Raw genomic sequence first — 24,799 nt, forward strand, 5'->3', positions numbered from 1 at the left:
GCAGAAATAAGTCCATAGGAAACAGGGCCGAGACAATGGCAATAGGTGCCCGACATAAATCCCTTCACAGAGAGCACAATTATTAATACATCCTCTTTGCAACAATTGAAACCGGTGACAACATCAGTACAATCTTACATACATCGGTCCGAAGACAATTCAAATGTTTCTTTGGCACAAATATTCACTTTGATTGATGGAATGTCTGACAGCAATAGCATGGGAATTATGAGTGGAATGTGAGGGTCACGACCGACAGGATATCTCAGGAAGTGCATCCGGTGAGCACAAAAAGGAGAACAAAAATTTCGGAAAAAAGTATCCATAGTCATAATAATAGTAATGTTCCTTTCAAAGATTATCTTCAGTCATCACTGTCAAATCTTTCTTTTGAACTACTAAAAACAAAAAAACAAAAAAAAAACTGGCCACAATCCCGACATACACCAGACCAAAATAAACAAGGAAATAAAAGAACTACAACCTATCTGGAGTATGTTGAACTGTCAAAGCAATAACAACTGTTATATGCAAAGTAAAAAATACCATCTCCATGCTTATCTTGAACAAACACATGACTAGTATGCGAAACATTACAAGTATGAAGTTGTTGAAAATAAAAGTGTTTGTTTCTAACATAATTGTGGTACTATTCATCTAAAGCTACGCGAAATACTGGCATCTTAACCTTTTATAGCTCTATTCACATTCCTCTGTGCAGACTTGCACAATATTTGTCAGAGATGAGATACAATCCAGCTCATACTGGGATTACTGTTATGCATTGCAACTGATCTTCACTTTGTCATTTCAACAGATAGTTTGGTCGTGGGGTTACAAACTAATTGAAAACAGGTGAAGTTGACATTATTTACAGTAAATGGCAGAGCAGGAGAAGAGTTTGCATGCTTTTGGTTAAGGTAGCTTGGGTTTTCCACACTGTTGTTCATTGGATGTGCCAATGATGATCTTTCCAGCTGGAATAGATGTGTGGAACTGTGCAGTTGTATTTCAGTAATTATGAATGGAATGGGACTGGACACAAGCCACGCCAGGTGAATCAGGGAGCAATTTAATGAAATGGTAACAGAGCAAAATGAGGCTGTTTGACTCTATTCAACTTTTATCTTCACATCTTTAACAAACAAGATTAATAAATGCCACAAAAACCTTTTGAAATGCTGATAAAGTCTTTTGAAATCTCAGATGCAAATAACTACATGAATAAACAAAATGTTCAAATGCTATTCACAAGGTCTTTAACTTCATGTTTTATCTACACTTACATTACTTTCAGACGGAAATTTGGAACCGCTTTCAGACATGACCAAACAATGTTAAAACATAAAGGATATAAAATGTCTCTGCTACATAAAACAAGATTAAACGCAGCTTAAACCAACACATCATAAATATGAACTGTCTTGGCACTGCAGGAGCAAAACCAGAACCAGCTTTCTTTGAATTCTGAAGTCTCATTGATGAATGCAGCCTGTATTGCCAAACGTCTTCTCATATAAAAACATTTTCCTTTATGCTCTGCTGAGATTTAGCCTCCAACGTAATACATTCCCCGCTCATTATTTGTTGGGTCTTAAAGAACAGGTAGCCATAGCAACCATGCACCATTCCAAAAATGTCTGGCCTCTGGCCTGTCACAACACCAGCTGCCTAAAGAGCGCATACTTTACACACTTTACAGACCAAGACAAAAAAAAGACACATTACTGAGATTCTGATGAATTCGTACGATGCTCATTTTATTACTGTTTTTGTACGAATTTCCTATCAAAGCAAACAAGAAGCTTTGCTCAGTGTTGACATTCATAATGCGTCGACATTAGCAACAGCATATTTCCAAGAGCTCCACATGGTTGTCATTAACATTCCAAATGCTCTCTCTCCTCTCCCGCTCTCTTGCTTTTGTCTCTTGAGGGGGCCGAAGAGGAAAATTGACAGTATTGGCTGGAGACCATGCATTCCTTGGGATGTGTCAAAACCGTTCAGTGAAGAGCAGAGAAGGGCCGCGTAGGAACACTTGGAGACGCACACACATAGCAAAGAGAGGGATCGCAGGGTTGAGGATCTTTATTAGAGAATGGCAACACGCTTTACATGTTCGCAAAGGAGAAAAAGAAATAAGTTTGGACTGTTGTCTACAGTAGATGTTACTGGATTCATGTTGACATTACAGAACAAAAAGTCCACGTTACATATTTCATTCCAGTCTGGGTATCATATTTTTACTATATACTTCTAGTTTATTATTTACGAGACTTTTTCAGGTCAATGACTTCTTTGTGAATAAATTAAGTAGATTACGCTGGTTAAACGTATCTTGCATTTGAAGCTTACCTTTAAATTACACTTGCATGGGAATCTTTGTGTATGTACTTATATTGTTTTGATGCAAAAGGATTACTGCTGTAAAGTCCTAAAAAATGTTTAATTAATCGTTTTTTTAGTTGAAGTTAACATTAATGTCTAAACCAGCCTATATTTTGCAAAGAAATCGGATACTGTGATTTCTGGAATTCACTGTTTCACTAAAAATAGCCCTGAGACTCAGAGATGGGGCGTGAAATGTTGTGGAAAGCCCACTGCAGGATTCCATCTATAGAGCTCTGCATTTATAAAGAGAAACACACTGTTAAGTATTCTTTTTTTGTAACACATGTGTTGCATCTATTTATTAGTTACATCTTTTTTTATAAATGCTTACCTCCCCCATTATAGAGTCCACTTCGTCTTTGTTCAGCAGTTGCTCTGACGGTGCAAAGCTCTGATCACTTATGTGCTGGTTCACCTGTGAGAATAAAAAGACCCATATTTGTGCAAACCTGAGGTTTGAAAGTGTCAGTGTTTTGTGTATAAGGTATACCTGAAGACTGTTGGATGAAGCTTTGCTTTCGGAAGCCCAATTCCAGGAGCAATTCTTACATTTAGTCTTTCCGCTGAAAAGATACATAGAGGGAAGAACTGAGCGTCAAAACAAGGTAGAATTTACAGCCATATGTACGTGTTCATTTAGTTATTAATATTATAAAATATATACAGTTCGTGTGAATGAAATATCTGGAAGGTCTTACTTTGAGAAATGGCAGTGGGAATGGTAGCTCTGAAGGCACTGAGGGCAGGTGATCAGCTCTCCTCGAGTTAGGTGGCAAATTCCACAAGCTATCCTGATACCAACCATTTCACCATCTGCAGACTGACAAAATATGATTATTAATACAATTATATGATATTATAATAGGGATTACAGCGTTTAAGGATACAGAATGACTAGTTCATCCAAAGAGAATAATGTCGTCTTTAATTTAAGTTAGTGGATGTAAGAACAAGCGGGGTGGCTGGTGCACTTATCCCATTCGTTCTCTTATTGTTTCACATGACAGTGTTACCTGGAGGCCCATGGACTGAGCACTTTTGTCTCCTGTGACCGTGGAAAGTGAAGTGGAGGACAAAGAGGAGAAGAAGGAAAAGTCCACAGCAGAGCTGGAGCTTGTCTCCATCAGGGGAACAAGAACTGCAGGCTAAGAAAGAGTAGTTACTACTACCATTTTTACTAAAAGTAATTATTAGTGCTAGTGTGTATATAACCAACTGAAATTTGTAATAATTACGTCATGTGTAATTATAATTATTTGTTATAATTATGTTGCCTTGTTTTACCTGCAAGGAGTTGTATGGCCTCTCCTTGGCTCTGTTGCTGTGGCATAACTGACAGCTCCATGTACCACTAAAAAAACAAACACATTTTGATGTAAGGAGTGGGGTCCAAACATCTAAAATCACATTGAAAATAATACGAATAATCAGGATTTCGCAGAAAAAAGGCCAATCGATTAAATGCTGTTTAAAGTGGTCTCAGACTTTTTGACCCCCCCCCCTATTTTTGTGTGTCATATTTTTGTGATTTTGTTGATTATTGTGCTATTTTTAAATAATGACTTACTTTCACATGTAGGTCACATGTAGTATGTTATTTACCTGGGTATGGCGGTAAGAGGTGGCACAAGGCAGGTTAGGTGAAAGGCACGGGGACAGCCATCACAGCAGATGAGCTCCCCACCATCTTTACACACCGCACACTCATCGTCATTATGCTCGACCTAAAAAAACAATGTATCTCCTCTCATGACGATATAGCACAGATACTGCATGTTTTTACAATTATTTAATTTGTTTAGTTTTCCCAAAAAATTTATAAAAAAATGAATTATTTAAGAAATTACACGTTATACTATATAAAATAAAGTCTATTCTTAGGTTTAGGGAAATTATTGCTTTGCAAAAATCTAAACTAATCAAATATATTTTTCAAATATATTATATCATATATTATGTCTTTGAACAAAATGTTATTTTAACAAAAATAATTTAGTTAGGGATATGACTTGTTATTTACCCTGATACCCTGTTGGCCATTTATTTCCACAGCTCTGGTGTTTGTCTCCCCCTGCTGGTGAGTATAGTTTTGTGCAGTCTGTGTCATTTGACCAGCTGTCTCATCCAGTTTGCCCGAGGAGTAAAACTCTCCTCCAACTTTGATGCATTTTTTGGCACTTCCTGGAGACAACAGCAGCTGAGACATCAAAGCGGAAGCATTAGCTAAGTAAAGAGGTGTATCACTGTCTGTCAGCTCACCAGACTCAATGACTTGCTGGATCAGAATCCCCTCCACTGTCCCGCATGCAGTGGGACGGTCGCTGGTGGACAAGGTCACGGCCCGCTGGACTGAGGTAGAGACTGCCTGCACTCCTAGTACAACCAGCACATTTGTTACTTTTTTGTTGGTATGAAACTTTATTCTTCTAGTAGCTTAAACACTCGTCTTAACTGCACGCTTTCACAAACACGTGATTACCATTTCCCACCGAGAGCTTAGTAAGTGCCGCACCGTCCGTTTTCCTCAAACACTTTCCTTTGCCTCCTGGAACAATTGACCCATATAGATATTAGACGTGGTTGCCAGATTGTGATACACGGGGTAAAACAACTACATAGTATAGAACATATAATATTACAAAACGAGTGATTAATAATGCTAACATCAATGAGAATGTTGTGAAATGGTGCTGGCAGTGATCATTTATATTTTATAATAGTGGGTTTATTTTGCTGCATTTGACACCATTACATCATGTTATTTTTCTAGCTATGAATTGTGTCATACCTGAGCTGGAGGGTAAGGCTCTTTTGGTGTGGTGGTGATGAGGGCGATGGGGTAGCTGTTTTTCTGCCACCCCTCTCTTCTTGCCCGTCTGGCTACGAGCCTGCAGCTCAAGCCTGGAGTTCCCTGTGTGTCTGACCATCTGCCTTAGTCCTGCCAAATCAGATTGTCATCACAGTCTCCTCCAACCCACCTTGATGTTTGCCTGTGTAGCTGTATAACTGTACCTTTGGGGAGGTTGATAAACAGTGTTTCCAGTTTGGGGTAACTCTCCTTGTTGTAGTCTTTACAAAGATTGTTCCAGAAGGCGTGGAGGATGGCAACATCCTGATCCAGTAGTAAAGTTAGGAGGGAGTAGACGGCTTTGTGGATTCCCTCCTTTTTCTTTCGCTCTAAAGTGTCCTTAAAATGATTCATTAATGAAAAGCCTTTTAAAAACATGTAAAACATGCAGTATGGCTTTTTCTTTTCTGTGGATAAAATAAATAACTTATAGTGATTTGTCTTTTTTAAAGGCCTTAAAGCTCCATTTCTTTCATTGTAATTACATGTAAAACAGTACATTCTTGAATATTTCTTCTCGTATGTCCCCCAGAAAGAAAATGCTTCTCAGTGTAAGCAATGACAGATTTTTCAACTTAAAACTATACATTCATCTTGTTAGAGCAAAAACATGTATACACAGCACCTATAATATATAGTATAATTGTTTTATAAACAGGTATATCACCTGTTTGATCTCTTGTTTACCTTTAGGATCTGTTGAGAGATGATGTCATGATCGGCCAGTCCGTACAGCAGTGGGAAGGGGTCATGGATTGCCATGGCGATCTCAGTCCGACATGCTCGTAGCTGGAAGCGCAGGTCAGACTCTCCGTAACCTTCTACTCTTGACATGCTTACAGAAGCCAGTGGTCTGTACCAACAGTTATTGAAGTGCTGGAGTATAGATCACAAAATCACAGAGGACGTTTATAAAAAGCCTTTTTTGTAATACGGTAGCTTCAATTGTTTTTAAATGATAAAAGGTAAAATACACAGCGAGCATCATTTTACCATTAGTGAGACAGTAACACTACTTAACAAATCAAACAAAAAAATGTACTTACAATGTTTAGCTCTAAGTGGAAGCCCGTAATCTCCTAATGGGCGTTCTGTATATTTGGTTCGATGGCAATCGGTGATCAGCATGGCTTATGTATAAATGATGGACAAATTGCCCTTGTGCTCCTTGTCCTCCAGGGGCCATCGATTTATGAGACCTTTGATCATGCAGCGGTAAATGGTCACGTTGATTTCTATTTTCAAAAATCAGTTGAAACACTAGCCTCCAAGATAAAAATACCTGCTTCTCATTAAGGCCCATTTGTCTGGTATGGTTTGGAAAGTCCACAGTTAAGCAAGAAACGATTTCTAAGTCATGTGAGCCATTTACCTTTGCTCACCTGTCTCTCTTGAGGACTGAAGTTTCTTTTGGAAGGGGGATCCCAGTCTATATGCATCATTATAGTTACATCTCGGGTGGTTCCGTCTCTCATGCATCAGTGTAATTGTGTGTGGGAATCAGAATCGACATTTTGATTTTTGTGAAAATGTAATGGTTATTTAAGTATCAGAGCTTTAATACTTATAATTTCATATTAAAACATGCGACATAGCATTTCTGTTTATTCATTCTCTTTCGTTTTATTAATATATATATATAGAAAAATGTAAGAGTGACTTGATAGATTTGCGAAATCAGAAATTCATCATGAATAAGGAAAAATTGCAACAGCAGACAGTATGGTATTAAGACATGGATTTTATTGATTTTTTCAGACAGATGTCATGCTCATAAATGTCCTTACAGAGTGAATAAAGAGCCAACTACACTGCTTTACACAATCCTATGGCAACATCTTTGACAGATTCGACCTCCTCAAGCACTTTCAATAGCAACATTTTTTCCGGTCTTAAAACCTTTCCCTTACATCAGAATGTGTTATGCAGCACTTCAATGCTTGACCACGTGAATACAAGATTTCATTAAATGAATATCACACAACATTGTAAATCTGCCGGTTGCCTGGCCATCCTGTCAGTGACCATCTTTCCTCAGTCTAAAACATGTGTTCTCAGGTAGCCATACAGTGAAAGCTTTGCATTGTGGTTTCACAACAACAGAAGGCACAACTAGTGTACAAAAGTGAAAGATGACAAAGCAAACAACAAGAGGAAATGGAGGCTTGAGAAATGTAAAAGATGACTAATGACCTATCAATGAAAAACTAATTTACCTCAGCCCCACCCCTATGTTAATATCAGTGACCCATTTAAAAATCCACAGTATGTATCAGAGCAAAGCTAAAGTCAACTGTAAGTTCCAACAATTCAGTCACAGTTATTCCTCATGTCCAACAAAAACGATAATTTTTGTTCAAATTAATAAATTATTGGCACCAAAAAAAATCTTAAACACTAAATAAATTCTAAATAAATCCAAGAATCTCTATACAGTCAGAGGTGCATATATGTAAACAATTTAAGATACAAAACCAAAAATTAAGTTAAAAGATCCAAGATAATATTTTATTCGTAAACAACTCACATTTCTGTGGCAATAACCTGAACATTGCGAGTGAACTACTAACATTGTACATTCTGTTTCCGCTCAGCGCTGTTTTAAAAATGACGAGCTGAAGACATTACATTAAACAAACAGCTTTCACCTCTCGCTAACGTTATGAATTTCGACATCTGTTTTCTTACCAGAAAGGCTTTATGAGAGATGTGACAATCATTTACCTCTTTCATCACTTTACAATGTGAAAAGAAATACATTTCCTTGTCAGAAGTGCATGTATATGAAATGACAATCCAGTTGTTTCTAAGGCTCACCTCAAATTCACCTTCCTCATCTCAATCTAAATGACACTGTACCTCTTTCTCTAAATTCCTGCTGAGAAAAAAATCAACCTATATATTAAAATGTCCTTTTTGAGGGGTGTAACGGGATTATTAGTACGCCTTCAGAAAATATCATTTAAAAATCTAATGACCCTGCTGGAACAGTAAAACAATATAAGGCAACAAAAAATGCCCAAATTGAATACTTCACTACCAGTGTATGGCTACAGGTGAGAGAAATAAAACAAGAGTGAAGCCCTTTTCATATTAAAATAAGAAAACAATATTTGTACAGGTGAACATAAACCACGTCTACAGTAGATGATGGATGTCCAGAATAATATAAATACTATATACAATACAGTACCGCCTGGCGGATCTAAGGTGTATGTATACATGAAGCTAGCAGAAAAATCCATTGGTTCTTTGCAAACAGTGCCACCGCACTTTAAAGGTTAGCCAGCGCGTGCACACCCCTCATTGAGGCCTGCTACTGGATTAGCATGTAGGATGTACAATACACACAGACCCACACAGAGACTTTTTACAGGATCTTTCTCTTTTTTTTCTTTTTCAATATGTGTTTCTTTACTACTGATGTATGGACCAAAGGACATAACAGATTCTAAAAGTTGTCATACATGCATGCTATAGTCGAACGACAGTTAATCTTAACCCTCCTATTTCTTATTAGTTTTTGTGAAGGCATTTAGTGCTTTTGTAATGTACAAAAATACAAAACATAACAACTGATAATCCATTCTGAATGTTTTTGTCCAATGATGGTACACATGCCACTTCCTGTCTCGTATGAATCTGTTAGCTAGTCGTTTGGAATTACCTATGATATTCTTTTGGCAATTGAACTGACAGTGATTTTTCTTGCAACTGAGGAGTATAATATCAGACCCATTCAGATAAAGTTCAACTGGACGTGGACCCATAGGAAGCAACAAAACAAGCGTGTGGTGTTAAATGAAGGTCCAAACTGCTTTCTACTAACAGGAACACCCACTTTCAGTGGCAGGAGGATCTGGTTGTTTGTCCAGCTTAATGTCAATCACTGAGAGAGGTTACGTGTTAAGAAAATTTACATTTGCCTTATTCTTTAATGCATAGCTTTCAACAAATGACTCTTATTAATGGGATAGTTTACCCAAAAATGAAAACTCTGTCATCATATATTGTATATATATATTTGGAAGAATGTCAGTAAACAAACAGATCTCATTCCACACTGACTCCCATAGTATTTATTTTCCCCACTATGGCAGTAAATGAAGACATCGTTTGGCTACTAACATTCTTCCAAATATCTTCCTTTTTGAACAAAGAAATGTATACAGGTTTGTAACAACCTGAGGGTGTGTGAATGATGACATAATAAAAAAATTTATGTGTACTTTAAATGTACTACATTTGGAATAGCAAAGCTCCGAGATCTTATCAAAAACAGAGAGTCACTGGATGGTATAACAGCAGGGAGCTGCTTAACAGTAAACATAGAGTCATGTGGTTTTAAATATCATCTTTGTTGTCTTGCAGCTTTGTTAAGATTCTGGTAATAGATTTTGAAACACAAAGCTTTGTTTTGTTTAAACTGTAAACACCCTATCCACACTCAAACCATGGTTGAAGCAATGATTTCCAATTAAAAATAAACTCACCTTCCTATGAATGGCTTACTTCTAGTTACCTTATATAAAAAACAATGACACGCATCACCTTTTTCAGGTAGAATGTGCTAAAGGATACTGCCTTCTTTGTTATTATCATCCAGGCTCTCCATTCCTGGCAATGCAGCAGCCACTCGCCGGAACAACTGTTAAACAAAACAGAAAGCAAATAGAATTAGACAGAGATTTTTTTTATTAAGGACTAATACAGCTAAAGGCCCATAGGCACCAACTTAGTGGCCAAATCAAATCTTTTTAGAGCTTCGCATGTGTCATGTTACAGGCCATGAGCTCAATTCAATTACTGTTTTCGATCAAGCCCATTTGCCATTGACCGGATGACGAAGCACTGTTAGACTCACCTGTTTAACATTGCTGCCGGTCTTTGCACTGGTCTCAATAAACATCACATTCAGCTCTTTAGCCCTCTGCTCCCCCTCTTCAATAGTGATTTGCCTATAAGGTGTGATACATTTAAAAAAAGAATAAACACACTGTCAGGATCTGGAATTATAGCCTGTATATTAGTGGCAATAACAATATATACAGTAAATTATATTTAATCACATGGCAGGTGATTTTAATAATGCAAGCTAAAGATTTTGTCACTGCGTGTGCTCGCTGGGTTACAAACCCATGACCTTTGCATTCTTAGCGGCACACTCTACCAGTCGAGCTACGGTACAGGAGCTAAATGACATTTAAATGACTCGCCTCTTCTCCTCAAGGTCTGTTTTATTGCCGACCAGCATGATGATGACATCACTTCCCCTCTCTGTTCTGACATCATCAATCCATTTGGAGGTTAGCTGAAATGAATTGATATCTGGAGGAAAACGGGACAAAATGTCACTCTGGGGTGGTATAGATAATATTCAAATATCAAGTGGAAATAACAAAATCAATCGACAAAACAGTATCTGTTGATTCAAGTCTCATGTGTGCGTCAGTGGCTCACTTGTGATGTCATACACCACCACAGCCACTGTGGAGTCTCTTATGTAGCTCGGAATGAGACTCCTGAAACGCTCCTGCCCTGCAGTGTCCCACAGCTGTAACCTCACCTGCAGAAAAGGACAATCATATTTTTATAAATAATGATACCCTTTGATTAATGCATATGTATTATTAATGGATTTGATGCTTCTTACAGTTCGGTCCTCCAGGTACATGGTTTTTGATAAAAAGTCAATTCCAATAGTCGCCTGCAATGATACAAAATGTCAAAATGATGTATAAGAAAGATAAAGAACTTTATTTTGTAAACATAAGTGCGTGATTGTTTACCTGATAAGTGTTGTCAAAACTGTCATACATGAACCTTGTTATCAGCGAAGTTTTTCCAACTGTAAAAACAACCGTGAGAAGAAAACGTTCAGATTTAGATTTACACTTCGTAAAGAACTATCAATAAATCACACATGAGTTATTATTGATAATGATTTTACTGCAACACAAGAACTGGAATGTCTTCCATCCTTCGAATAATAGTAAAATTCTAGATCTCGAGGAATTACACCAAAAATGTGACGTTACCATTGTTTATAGTTAAAAGGACACACATACTTAAAGGGATAGCGCACCCATAAATTTGTATTATTTCATATTTTAATTACCCATAGGTTATTTCAAACCTGTTTAAATGTCTTATTTCTTTTGTTTATACATTTTCTGTTAAACAGAAAGAAAGATATTTGTAATAATGTTAGCATGTGACATCATCAACTACCAAATAATATTGTATCATTTTGTGGAATTTAGTAAAACAAACAGTTTAGGGCACCTTTGACCATTACCATTACATTTGACCTATTATGGCAGTCAATGATGTCACAGAATTGAAAATTCATCTCTGTGTTCACGAGGCTGAATAAATGATGACAGAATATTCATTTTTGGGTATAAAGGACACACTTAAAAATGCAGCAATGCATAAAGCTATTGTCACAGTGAATTCCTAAACCACATTTCTTACACTATTGGACTGCTCCTTTCACACCAGTCAGGTCAGGCCTGTTTGTCAGGCCAAACAGAGATGCTTAAATCTTTAAACAACACAATGCTGATAGTTATCCAAGAGCTCATAGAATCAGAGGGAATAATGGCTCCATTCATCTACAGCCTCAATAGAAGGAGGAGGGGGGTCTGCTAATGTCTTTAAACAAGAACAACTTAATCTGACCAGCAGAGATGTTCAGGACCATGGACAGCAAAAAGCAAATGGTCTTCTGACCCTAACTGATCATAAAATCCTGGGAAATGTGATGATATTCCAGCAGGTTTAGCAGTGTTTGACTATGATTCCATCCACATGAAGCTAACATGTAATAGTGATCTGGTACTGACGGTCATCTCACCTTCATTTCTGCTATGAATATTTGTAAATAAAATGATTTTCATTTCAATTAGTCCAGCGCTCCTTTATACTCTACAGGGCAGGCCCTATGTAGGACTGGCTGTCCATTTTCTCAATGCCAGCAGTAAATAACAAAGATATAACCATAAGATGTCCAAGCCAAGTTTTGCCAGACATCGTATATGTATACACAAAAAGCATTTTATAAAAATGCACATTTTCCTCTGATACCATGTCATCGACCTTATTTTCAATGTTTGGATGTCCAGTCATCATATTACAGACATGATCTCAAATCCCTGTCTGATTACGTCTGATCACAAACACGGACGGTGAAACTGACAACACACCCATCCAGCAAAATGAATAAACCACGATATACAGTCCCAAAGCACAGGCTGCTCTTTTAGATCATGACAATTCGTGAAATTATGAATTTTGTATTTCTTTCTGCTGTGCTGAAAGATCCCACAGACGCTGACGGCCAACCTGGGTGTGTCTCCAGTAGACACACGGGAAATGCAAAGCCTCTGCGCCTTTCTGTGTCATGCAATATTAAATCAATAGATGTTGAAAAGAGAACATATATAAAAACAAAACACCCATATATGCGTCTTCCATTTAATTCAGTTCAGATATATCATTTGTTTCGGGCTATTTCGAGTGCGCTAGAAAAAGAGCGATCAATAATATGATCGGATCTCCTGTCTCCGATCCGAAACGCAGCTGACAGTCAAATACGTGCTTTCTGAGTTTAATTCAAGTACGTAACGCCCGACGACACGTTTGCAGATGCCGTTTTACCGATGTCTAATGACGCTGCATAGCAATACATTTTCATGACTAATCAAAAACACGCCACCGACTTGTTTGACAGGAAATCAATGAGAATATGAGCTCTTCCGAAATAACACAACAAACAAACAGGACATCGTGAAAACCCAACATTATATCACGTACGGCATGCATGTGTCGAAAGGTTAACGGGTTCGTTAAAGCCGATCGTGGCAAATCCAAAGACTCACCGCTTTGCTCCCCTAAAAAAACAAGTTTGAATTTCCGTAAAGGGTTCCCAAAGTCACTTCCCATAGACATGATTCCTGTTGTTACACAGTTGTAATGGATTATTATGTACAGGTGGCACCAGTCTTGCGAGAATGCAGATGGAAAATCTTCGGTCCCGAATCGATGGATATTGCAGTACTGCTCCGCGATGTCAAGTCCTCTGTCCAATGCGCATGCGCTGTCCAGGCGCTACGCCCGTCTGATATCACTCAGTGTTTACGGAAACACTGCTCGCGAGCTCCCCTCTCACATTAAACCGCAGGCCATGCATCCGTGTGCAGATTGCATTAAACAACAGCACTTATATGTGTCGTTTCAATCCCCTTTGTTCTGTTCAGTGTTATAGTAGATGATTTTTTTTGTCAGGAATGCATTCAGCACTAAGCTTTCTGTAGCCTATAATACAAGTGGTGCTTATGATAAAAATAGTAGAGTTAAATATTTATGCATTTTGTCTGCAAACCTATGTTCTTTTTCATGACCCATTTATGTGATAAGCAAGGGTTGCTGTGTAATTGGAATGCTTTGGAAACTAACACAGTATATAAACAGGACAATAATGAAGGAGTCGAAAATGACGTACACAATTTAGGCCAGAACCTGAGCTTTAAAACCTGAGCTTTAAAAAATGAGCTCACATCGCTTATGTGTCGAGGACATATGCACTACCCAGTGTGTCCAGACTCTCAACTGACAGGATATTTTAACATTTCATGTAACATGCATTCTTTAGGGAACAGCTCTACAAAGTTATGTAACTCGGATCCCAATGTATTATCCAAGCATCCACTGTGAATCTGTTAACCATCATGTTACAGTGCATCAAATTATAGTCTGAAGATCTTAATCTATATTTAATCTAAATGTATCCGTTTACCAATGTTTCTTAATTATTTTTACAATATTACTAAAATACCGCTTATGGTCCATTTGCAGAAAAGAATGGATCTTAACAAAATGTATTTTATATTTTGCCAGTTTTTTAGGCAAGTATTTTTCTAGGTATTTTAGGCATGATATAGTGATCTATATACAATAAATGTTTATTCATCTTGTTCAGCCTTCCTCCCATACTGTTCAATACCACTGTTATATAATGAGTGTTGCACTCTAGCTTATACATGTTTCATCAGTTTCTCAGGGTTGGGCATTCATGTTTATTAATGCATAGCATTTAAGGTCAGATTTCTGTTTCTTCTTATGCAAAAAAGAAACAAGTTATAAGGATACAGAAGTGATTTATTATTAAAAAGAGCATTTCTGTAACCCAAAAGACCAATCCTGTCAATCTGCACTGTTCAAACAAAAATCAACTTTTATTTATAAATGGGCATTTAAAGAATAGAGCACACATCAAAATACATGGTTGTAGGGCATTTACGTATATGGCTAGGTCCTGATCATAATTCATATGTAGTATTTCAGTATTATTAGATGTTTCATTACAAACCACTAAACTAACGTAAGCCTCTTGCTGATTGAGATTAAAACCTGTAACTTAATTTTATTGCCTTGCTTATCATATTATTACATATGTTAACCGCATGTTTAAATGCGGCTCAGTTTCGCTATCACATAATTCAAACTTCAGAAATCAAACAACTCTGCTTCTTTCTCCTTCCAAAATGTGAAACTACGATGAATATATTTGCAAATTTCATCATTACTAAACATTGAGAAGTCGTTGATTTCAGTTCTTCTGGGACGTACTCCATCCTCCAGTATGAGATTTTCACCTATGACATTCGGCGTGACCTCAGCACAGATCGTCCCACGTTCTTTTTTCCCAAAGTATTGTGCTTTGGTGTCCTCAAAACCATCTTTCCACTCAAGTCTCCCAGCCTCAATATCCTTGAGGACAGCCCGGTGAAACTCTCGGACTGTTTCCCAAGGAAAATTGCCTACATGGTCAAAAACTTCAAAGCATAACAGGTGCCTCATCTTTCGTTCCTCGGCTGAGAGGTCCTGTTCGAGAATGTGAAAGTAGCCGAGCATAAAGAGCTCGAGAGTCAATGTGTCATATGCAACAGGAGCACCATTCACGTGGGGAAGGAACTGCTCCGGTGAGTAGGTCACACGCTTTCTCTGTAGGCTTCGGATCTGTCGTGAAGGGACCCCAGAGGCAACACATTTCCAATTGCCAATCATCTTGTCTATTGCACTTCTTTGCCTGTAGAGATGATACAACGATCTGTTCCCTGGCTTGGAGACTGGAGGGGTTATTGCTTCACTTGTCAAAGAGCTCTCAAGATCTTGTTTCATTTTGGCTCTCACTGATATTGCATATGCAGACTTTTTCCAATGGCTCAAAAATAACACAACAATGCGTTCCTTTCTCAAGCAGGTGGTCTTTAACACTTCCGCTGAATCTTTGCCAGGTGTCTGTTTGCATTTTATGCCCTTATCATTAGTGTGATTTATGCCGGTGCTTTGGATTGTCCCTGCAGACTGCTCTTGACAATTTGTTGACGTAGACAGTTTTTGCTGCCTTAGGTCTGAGTGAGCTGCGTTGTTTATAAGCCCAGAGAATGGATAGATGTTACCCAGCTGACTCTCGAAGTTTGATCTTAAATTTTTGACAGAAACTCCTGACTGCTGAATCTCCAGTTCAACCTTCTGGCTTCTTCCTCTGTTACAACTTCGCCTTTCTGACTGGTATGTGAAGACTGACGCAAGATCCGTGTTTGGCATCTTACAGATGCCGTCTTCAACATTTGTTTCTGACAGGTTGGACAGCAGCAGGGACATGCTCTTCACGATATTTGAGATACGATTGTACCACACAGGAAGAGGCAGAGATTCCCCCAAGTTTGGTCGCTGGTGGCAGTCCGTATCTACGATGATATTGACGATGGGATCGGGAAGGACGGCTTTGAGTTCCTCTGCCAGTCGGCTAAGCTCAAACTCATAGGCCTGGCAGCGTTTTTGAAGGGAGATGGTTTCAATCTGTCCCTCCAGGTAGACCAAGTCATCTTCAGTAAGCAACTCGCCAAAGGGACCCAGAATGACATTGTGTGCTTGGGAGTACCTCCAACCATCCACTTCCACAAACTTGTTACTGTTCTCCTGTGTAATGTGAAACAATCGCAATCCTCTATTATATGAAGAATTTTCTCAGTTAAAAGAATGTATGAAATGCAATGGGTTGGCAATATTTACTTTAATGCTCTGGTTGTCATCATCCTGTAGTCGAGAATGAAGCTTGCGCACCATAACTTGCCTCTTCCATTCAGCAATGGGCTTCCCGTTCACATCATGAGTAGGGATCAGAGAATCAATGTCAGCAAGGTTTTCATTCAATGCTGAAACCAAAACATCTTCATTTTCTCCTTTCTGAAAACAAATTTATAACAATGTGCTGAATGCCGGATAAGCGGTAGAAAATGGATGGATGGATGGAAAAATAACTCAGAACTAATAACAAAGCTATCATCACGGTTACAATAAAACATTTGAAAACATTAGTGACACCTAATGTTAACATATCGATTTCCTTCAAAATCTGTTGCTTTTTGCTATAATTGCCATTACCTTTAATGGGATGAAAAATGTAAATAAGTTATTCACTCTCATGTTATTTACAACCTTTATATGACCCTTTCTTCCGTGGAACACAAAAGAAGATATTTAGAGAAATGTATGGTTTTGTGTCCATACAATGTTGGTACCAATGTTCTACAAATATCTTCTCTTTATTTCTCTGCAGAAGTATGAAAAGGTTTTAAAATAACATGAGGGTTAGTAAATTATATTTTTGGGTGAACAATCCCTTTAATACACTAACATTAACCATCATACATTTCTGTGTTACACAAACATTCCATTATTTGGATTAACATTATTAACAATAAAACTCAATTTCACGTTAACTTCAATAAAATGACTTATTTTGCTAATAAAGAAATGAATAAACTGTGTTGAGGATAGAACATACATTAAATGCTTGTCCAGTGAAGACAGCTGTGATCCCTGCTTGTCTCAGCGACCTCATTGATTTGTTGGAAAGAATTGTCTGCTCTTCCTCAACATGTTTCCTCATGTTGAATGAGGTCACAACTGTACAGTTCGGAAATAAAAAAATCTCTTTGTATTTTGGTAGACATGGACAAATCGAGAACTAGCAAACATTTGTGCAATGATTATAGGTAGCAACTGAGAAAAGTGCTAAAAGACCTGCAATCTCACCTGTAGAGGCCACTTGCATGTGCTGAATGGTTCCAGACCCAGCTGTGTTGCCCTGTGAGGAGACAGGGAAGGCAGATGATGCATCCGGGTCTGGTGGATTGAGTCGAGGTTGGGGAGGCACCTCGTTCACCGGCTGCTAGGAACACCAAAACAAAGTAATTTAAAATAAGCTGTTTGCATTATAAAATGAGTCTGCCATTAAATATCATCACCTTAATGCTGTCCATTCTAGTACTGGACAGGTGCTTAATATCCTGGTAGGGGTCAGTTGTGCTAAATAAGGTCCTTTCTTCCTCTATAAGTAAAACATCTTGTTCAGGGAAACCATCTACAGACTGTTGGAGTAAAAAAGCAATGAGTAATTCAGGGCTGACTCAGAATACAGTACATTTTCTCATTATGAATTTGTCATAATGGTAAATTACTAAAAACACGGGCCTGGACGCACTGTGTACACCATGATTTGTCAGAAGCTTATAGGAGAGTCATGAGAAAAGCGAAACAGGAGCTCAAACTGTTTGGTATAGCAGACCTCCCACTTTGTTAACGAAGAAAAACTGCCTATAGAGATCAGTCATCTGATAGGACGGGTCAAATGACCCACACCTGGATATGCAGTGATTGATTTCTCTTATGGGCACTCATGAACCCTCATGAATTCTTTCTGTGTGTTTTTAATATACAGTATGTATATGCCATACAGCACAGTGTGAGGAAAGCTATACTGAAACCTTTGCTAAATGGACTGTATACATGCGTTAATATATACAGTATGAAATGACCATGAGAATATGATTTGATCATATTAGGGGTACACAGTAGGAGTCTTATGATATACCAGTATTGACAATATTGTAATATTAAAACCCATGATTATCATTATTGTTTAAATAGCAAATTCCAATATTTCAATTTTGCTTGGAAAAGACCTCATAGTTACAAACTCTTTCTCTTCACCTCCCAACACACATTTTTGAGATTCATTGGCCAAACAGCCCACAAAATAGTCTAAATCAAAATGAGTTTGATTGATAGCATGATTTGATTTATAAAAACATGATTTCAATAGATATCATAATAATATTATTCTGGCCATGATTATTCTGGCAATGAAACTCTATATGCCAGCCGCATATCTAAGATATTAAACAAGTAATATTTGATAATAAATATGAAATAAGGCTTGAAGTACTACTTACAGTTTTTAACATTTATTTCAATAAAAAATATTTATGCCGTATTTTCTGATTTGAACAAAAAATGTTTACAAGCAAAACACAAACATTTCAGAATTTCTGCTTTCGTCTATTACATCATCTCTTACTTGCCCTACAATAGTAAGATTTGTTTGTTTATCCTCGTTGCATGTATATAGTCTTGGTAACTTTCTTCTTTTTAACTGTAAGTGGAGAACCTTTATTTATATGCAATGTATTTTACTATTTTTCCATTAATCAGCTTTTTCATTTCATTCACAAATGTTGTACAAATATTATGACTATTGCTGATAACACCCAACAAAAGCGCATTCTTCCTCGAGCAAAAACAACCCCATGCTGAAATTCCATTACTCTTGAAGGACCTAAAAAAATCATGATTTCAGAAAAATAACTTGGTGTAAATACCTTTGCCAGTCAAATCTCCACAAGTACTGTATAACCGCCAAGTGTGATGAGTCCAGCCTAGCACTTTCTGTTTACACATCAGCGCTCCAGCCATCTAATGACCTAAAGCTTAAGGATCAGTGCCCTATAAACGGTTCACTCGGACGGGAGGTCTTCATAGTAAGGTATTAATAATTAAAGGGTGGGATTAGATGAACGCTTGTCCTTTAGAAATGGAAGGTTCTAAAGGCTTTGTGTCTACACTACAGTACCACAAGTTCCTCCACAGCACTTATAGTCTCAGTGTGTGCTTTAAGATGATATGTATTTTTATTGAACTAACACTTGCATGTACAGTCACGCACCTCTGATTTCTCTGTAAAGTGTCAAGTGTCCTCTTATGGTAAGACAATGACCTCAGTTGTACAAGAAGGCAAGATCAAAGAACAGGGATTGATAGTGACTACACATGAACAGACCGTTCTAGTCCCTGAAGAGCTATCATATTATCTCAACCTAACTGTCCTGCTGCTACGCAACTTTAAACAAGTTTCACTCAATAAAGACAGTAGCTGTCCATCACCTGCACCTCACCCATTGAGTGCTCAGGGGTCAGCACACATCACTTACAGATCATAAGATACTGTATGTAAGTGGAATACTGTAAACAGCTATATCTACAGTAAGCATTTGTATGACCTTGTATAGCTTTGGTCATCAACTTTCTAGCTTGTATTATATTTTAGAATACAATAAAATGAATGCCTGGTGGTTGGCTGAAAACAGTTACATGAAGTGCTATTTAAAATGACAAAATCGATCAATCACATCCAGAATAAAAGTTGTTTAGATAATATTTCTGTGTACTGTGCGTATTATTTTGTAATTATAAACAGACACATTCATGCATACATATTAAGGAAATATCTAGATGTAGTTATTTATATTTATCAACAATTGAAATTATACAGTAGATAATATTATATTTTAAAATTTTCTTAACTATATACATGTATGTGTACGTATGTGTTTATAAATACAAAATTAATGTGCACAGTACACAGACATATATTATGTAAACACAAATTTTTTATCGCAATTAATCGTTTGACAGCGCAAAAACAAACGTGCCCACACCTTCCTTTGGGAAGATACACACAAAACAACCTGTCAGTGCATGCCAGTGTCAACAAGAACAGCGTCAGTATACAAACTGGGGCACACAACACGTCTCTATCTGCAGCCCTGTGATATACTCACTGAGCATGAGAAGCAAAATGCCATGTGACAAACATGTGACAAACCCATTGCTGCATTTACGAGCCTCTGACACCTGAGAAGGTGGATCTCATGACGCCCCCGTGGCATTGGAGCTCACACTGAGAGGGGAGTAAGTGATAGCTCACAGAGCCCTCCTGCGCCAACCAGACAGTCCTAAGTGTCTTGCTAATCAGCCTGTATCCGACCGTATCGTTCTGCTGTGCCATCGCTGTTATGCTATCAAAAAATATTTTCCACTTCATTTATGCACTTATGACGTAACTGACCTTTAGCGTATGTGGAGGCTGAGCTTAAATATTAGTACTTCATTTTGTGAATTTCCAGAGAGAATTGGGGTTTGACACTTTAAGGGCTTATTAGATGTTACACCTATCCTAACTCTCCTGACCACATAAAATGGCCACCTTCTGAGTTCAGGCCAGCTATGTTCTTTAAATATTACTTGTGTGACAGCACAAAAAATGACAAGGTGTTCTTCCAGCTGCAACAACAGATTTCCTGACACAAATGACTTATTCCTGGAATCCATGAAAAAAGTGGATAAGATTTTGATGGAATTATTAAATAGAAGATCAGGGGTATCTGAACAAAATGTTCCTATGAAGAATGTCCTGTCCTTAATCTCATAAATAATACATCACTTCCTCACTAGTGATGACGTTCGGTGCACGACGAGTCGGGTTTAATAATGTGCTTTAATACGTGTACTCAGTCCTCTTCTATGTATCTTTACTCAGCCCTGTTGATCTACTGTATTTTATTGGCACAAATATATTTCAGGGTGGAGTAATAAAGTTTGCCAGAATGTGGCATTAACAGCTGGCCATCACTAGGGGGAGACGTGAACCAACACTCTGCTATCAGCTGCATTCAGGGTGTGCAATATTATGCCAAATGAAATACAGAATTAAAAAGAACCATACTTAAAAACTGTGAAACTGATAAAAAGTGAAAAGAATACAATGTACAAACAGAAATCTGAAAAACAATTATCTTACATGAGCATCACTGGCACGGAGGAAATTGGCACAGTCATGATAGCCATTGTACACAGCCAGATCCACTGCAGTAAAGCCATCCAAATCTCTCTCCAGTGGACTGATGTGATCATTCAGCAGCGCCCGGCAGCACTGAACGAAGAAACGTCTATCATTCAAAGCTCCTGCGACTGCATTTTAAACACTTCTTACACTATATAAATATTTGTGATGGGAACCTCCAGTTCTCCATTCTCAGCTGCATCGTGCAGAGGGGTCCCACCCCAGTGGTCTTTTATGACACTCGCTCCCATTATCAAAAGACGCTCCACAATGCGATGGTGGCCCTCGCTAGCAGCAAAGTGCAATGCTGTGGCTCCATCCTTATCCTGACAGGACAGGTCCAGGTCTGTGAAAGTGGCCTGAAGATCAAGAACAGAGACAGTGGGATCATTGATTGATTGGATCATTGTATAACATCATTAGTATTATATGCTATGAATTTGTGTATTGACAGATGTTTAGTGCTACCATCACTTAGATGATACCATAGACAAAAGACAATCTTAGCTAAGAGCGGCTGTAACTCACTAGCCAGACCACCAGTGCATAGTGTCCCATGTGGGCAGCCGCATGAAGAACACTCATGCCATCCTTGGCTGGCAAATGGACATTTGCCCCACAATCCTTCACCAAGTATTCAACCACATGTAGATGCCCCTCCTGACAGGCCAGATATAGTGGGGTGGCCCCAGTTCCTGTCTGACGGTCCACATACCTGAATCCAAAAACATCTTTAAGGGACTTAAAGGTATACTGTATACTACGTTGTACCCTACTTTATACTTTATAGTATTTTTATATACTATACATACAGTACTTACTTTAAAAAATATTTGTGAAAGAGATTAAAAAATGATCATCATTGATTCACCTCATGTGGTTTGAAAGTTTTATACAGTGACTGTTTTATCTGTATAGCACAAACGAAGATATTTTGAGAAATGTCTTAGGGGCTTGGGCCCTTACAATGGAAGTTAATGGTGGTCTAATGTTAACTGGTTTTAATGTTGTTTGGCTAGCATGTTCTTCAAAATATCTTATTTTGTGTTATGTCATGATTACAGAATTTTTACACATCAAGCTGTAAAATATCATGGGTGATAAGGGGTTATAATTCTGTGAAAGGCTTCTGTCATCTGATCAAGTTAAACTACAGCGACCCAAAAAGGCTGTTCCTTACATAAACAAATATGCAAATCCCTTATTAAAAATGTAACATTTTTAGCAAGTTAGTTTAGTGAGGTCTTAGTGCGAGGTACATATTCTTTTACATCATTATGTTGGTGGCTGGGCAGAGTATAAGCACAGGTGCTGACATGTGGCAGGTATGAGACTCCTCATGTATTATAGAGGACAAGGTACAGTGAGATGGCGGTTTGACATGTGTTAGTTGACCTTTTCTCACCCTGGAGCTTCTAACAGCAACACTGACTGTGCCTATACCTACTTGTCCCTGTGTGTCCCTCCGGTATGGTAAATGAATAAATAAATTAAATGTATTTAGTTATAATCTCTTGTTAGAATTTAAAGTCACAATATTTGTGTAACACTGCTGACATCTTTTGTTTAGAAAAAGAGGGGACTTCCTTCTATTTCATTTATAGATGAAATTACATCACACTATGTAAATGATGTACAATTGGGACAAACCATTCCTTTTTAAGAGGGATAATTATTTTAACTTATTTGACAATGGTCTTTCTGACACACGTAAAATAAGGTGTATCGCAAAAAACTCCTCATTTTGGAGAAATACACTCAAATGGCATGATTATCTAATCTAACCGAAGACAAAGCAATGAGAGCCAAATGTGTTTGTATTTGAGGTCATGTTAATGCTTGAACGTGAAGATGAGCAACTTTACATAATCAGACAGCAACATAGTATACCATACTTTTTAAGTGATATAATGCTGCATGTGGATATAACGTTGGATTTGCAGATAGTTTTAAACTGATAGAAGTAACACCTATCCAACTTCGGTTTTACTGTCCCTGTGAAACGGATGTTGTGATTGGTTTTACTTCCGTATTTTGACGCATTTCCGAGCTAAAGGGATTTCTAATATAAAATAGTGGCCGTGGCTTTCGTCTTTCTTTGCGATTTGATAGGATAGTTGAAGGGGAGGAGTTAACAGATGCTCTCCGCCCAAGCCGTCTAACACACGTCACTTAATGGCTGGAATACACTACAAGTACTTTTTTTAAACTAGACATCATACACTTGAAGACTTTTTGAAAGTTTCATATAGAAGCACATTAACTTATCAAATCAGCAGACTGGCACAGATTTTCATCAAGTCTGAATCATCAAAATCTGAGCAAAAGTGCATCTTTTAGTGTATATAGGCTAAAGATGGAAAGTCATTACAAGAAGGAAGTGCATTTTTTTTATTTTAACTGAAGATTATGGGGGCACACACAATTTAAAAAGAGAATGACCCACATTGATAAACTCTTTACAATAAACACTGCCATATTTCTTGAAAAAAAGGCATTGTCATTTTTTATTTCACTGGGACTTTAAGTGTTGTTCGGCTGTTTTATGAACCATATAGCAATTTTCAACTACTGCTAACATCTAAATATTATTATTTTTAAATGGTCAATTTAGTGTGCCTTACCGCAGGGAGTTAGACATGAGTAATTTGAGGGAGGTGAGGTCTCCACTGGCTGCGGCATAATGAAGAGGAAGAGCTCCGCAGTCGGTCTCCGCCTCAGTGCTGCTTCCCTCTGACAGCAGCCACTGCACTGCCTCCGCGTGGCCAAACCTGGCAGCCAGGTGCAGGGCCGTAGCTCCCTCACCATCACGATCCTAGATGCAAAATCATCATCCAATACCCCGTAAGTGGTTTAAATTACAGGCACACTGATTATTTTATACTGTCATTGCTACTAATGAAAGAGCTGCTTTACTGTGTGAACTGCACATCAATCATTGACAGTAAAGTTAATTGACATTGACTCACCATCCTTGAAAACATCATCAAAACAGCTGTCAAAAGTGTTTTTTCTCTTTCATACACTTGCCACTCACCTCAATCCCACAATTCCCCTGTCTCAGCAGCCACTCCAGCTCCTGCACATGCCCTGTGACAGTTGCATCATGTGCAGGCGTCGCTCCGTTTTTGGTGCGGATGTGGCAGGGTAAATTAGCCTCTTTCACTAGAAACTGGAGGCAGTCCAACTGGCCGCAGCGGGCGGCGTGGTGAACGGGTGAAGCTCCCTGTGCATCTGTGATGGTCGGACTGAGGCATCCAGACTGATGCAGGGCCCTCAGAGCCTCCACATTCCCTTCACGAGCCGCCTGAATGGCCTTGTGGAGCACCATACTGCACCTGAGCCAGCCTACAACAAATGTGGCAGGGGTCCTTGGCTGCACCCAATTATCCCTCTCTCTACAAAATGATACCTGAGCTTGCTAACAGATGTCCATGGGAGAGGGATGAGGGAGTGGATAGGCACTGAGCCAGAAATGTAATGAGATCCCTTGTGAATATATACATCTGCTTCTGTCTCTTAAATTT

The 24,799-nt window shown here is 38.2% G+C and overlaps 3 protein-coding genes across 3 annotated transcripts; all 3 read right to left on the reverse strand.

Annotated features, from left to right (window-relative positions):
- Positions 1–1,740: 1,740 nt before the first annotated feature.
- On the reverse strand, positions 1,741–6,073 carry aire (autoimmune regulator; the record flags this gene model as incomplete). The annotated part of the gene is made up of 13 exons (XM_079451948.1): positions 1,741–2,624; positions 2,723–2,806; positions 2,882–2,954; positions 3,090–3,211; positions 3,405–3,536; positions 3,676–3,742; positions 3,994–4,115; positions 4,412–4,572; positions 4,651–4,764; positions 4,871–4,936; positions 5,180–5,329; positions 5,404–5,578; positions 5,927–6,073. 13 exons carry the CDS (start codon positions 6,071–6,073, stop codon positions 2,547–2,549), a joined length of 1,491 nt encoding a protein of 496 aa, XP_079308074.1. The 3' UTR covers positions 1,741–2,546.
- Positions 6,074–6,963: 890 nt separating this feature from the next.
- On the reverse strand, positions 6,964–13,297 carry rab6bb (RAB6B, member RAS oncogene family b). The gene is made up of 8 exons (XM_079453819.1): positions 13,123–13,297; positions 11,029–11,087; positions 10,893–10,946; positions 10,700–10,805; positions 10,456–10,567; positions 10,104–10,197; positions 9,821–9,887; positions 6,964–9,128 (listed from the first exon to the last, which is right to left on the reverse strand). Exons 1-8 carry the CDS (start codon positions 13,190–13,192, stop codon positions 9,064–9,066), a joined length of 627 nt encoding a protein of 208 aa, XP_079309945.1. The 5' UTR covers positions 13,193–13,297; the 3' UTR covers positions 6,964–9,063.
- A 1,158-nt stretch (positions 13,298–14,455) lies between these two features.
- Positions 14,456–24,603, reverse strand: espnlb (espin like b; the record flags this gene model as incomplete). Its single annotated transcript, XM_079451949.1, has 10 exons — positions 14,456–16,228; positions 16,322–16,495; positions 17,097–17,218; positions 17,348–17,480; positions 17,560–17,682; positions 21,231–21,362; positions 21,449–21,631; positions 21,801–21,987; positions 23,897–24,087; positions 24,310–24,603. 10 exons carry the CDS (start codon positions 24,601–24,603, stop codon positions 14,750–14,752), a joined length of 3,018 nt encoding a protein of 1,005 aa, XP_079308075.1. The 3' UTR covers positions 14,456–14,749.
- Between the last annotated feature and the right edge of the window lie 196 nt (positions 24,604–24,799).

This window comes from Barbatula barbatula, assembly GCF_947034865.1.
Source record: "Barbatula barbatula genome assembly, chromosome: 3".
NCBI classification, from domain to species: domain Eukaryota; kingdom Metazoa; phylum Chordata; class Actinopteri; order Cypriniformes; family Nemacheilidae; genus Barbatula; species Barbatula barbatula.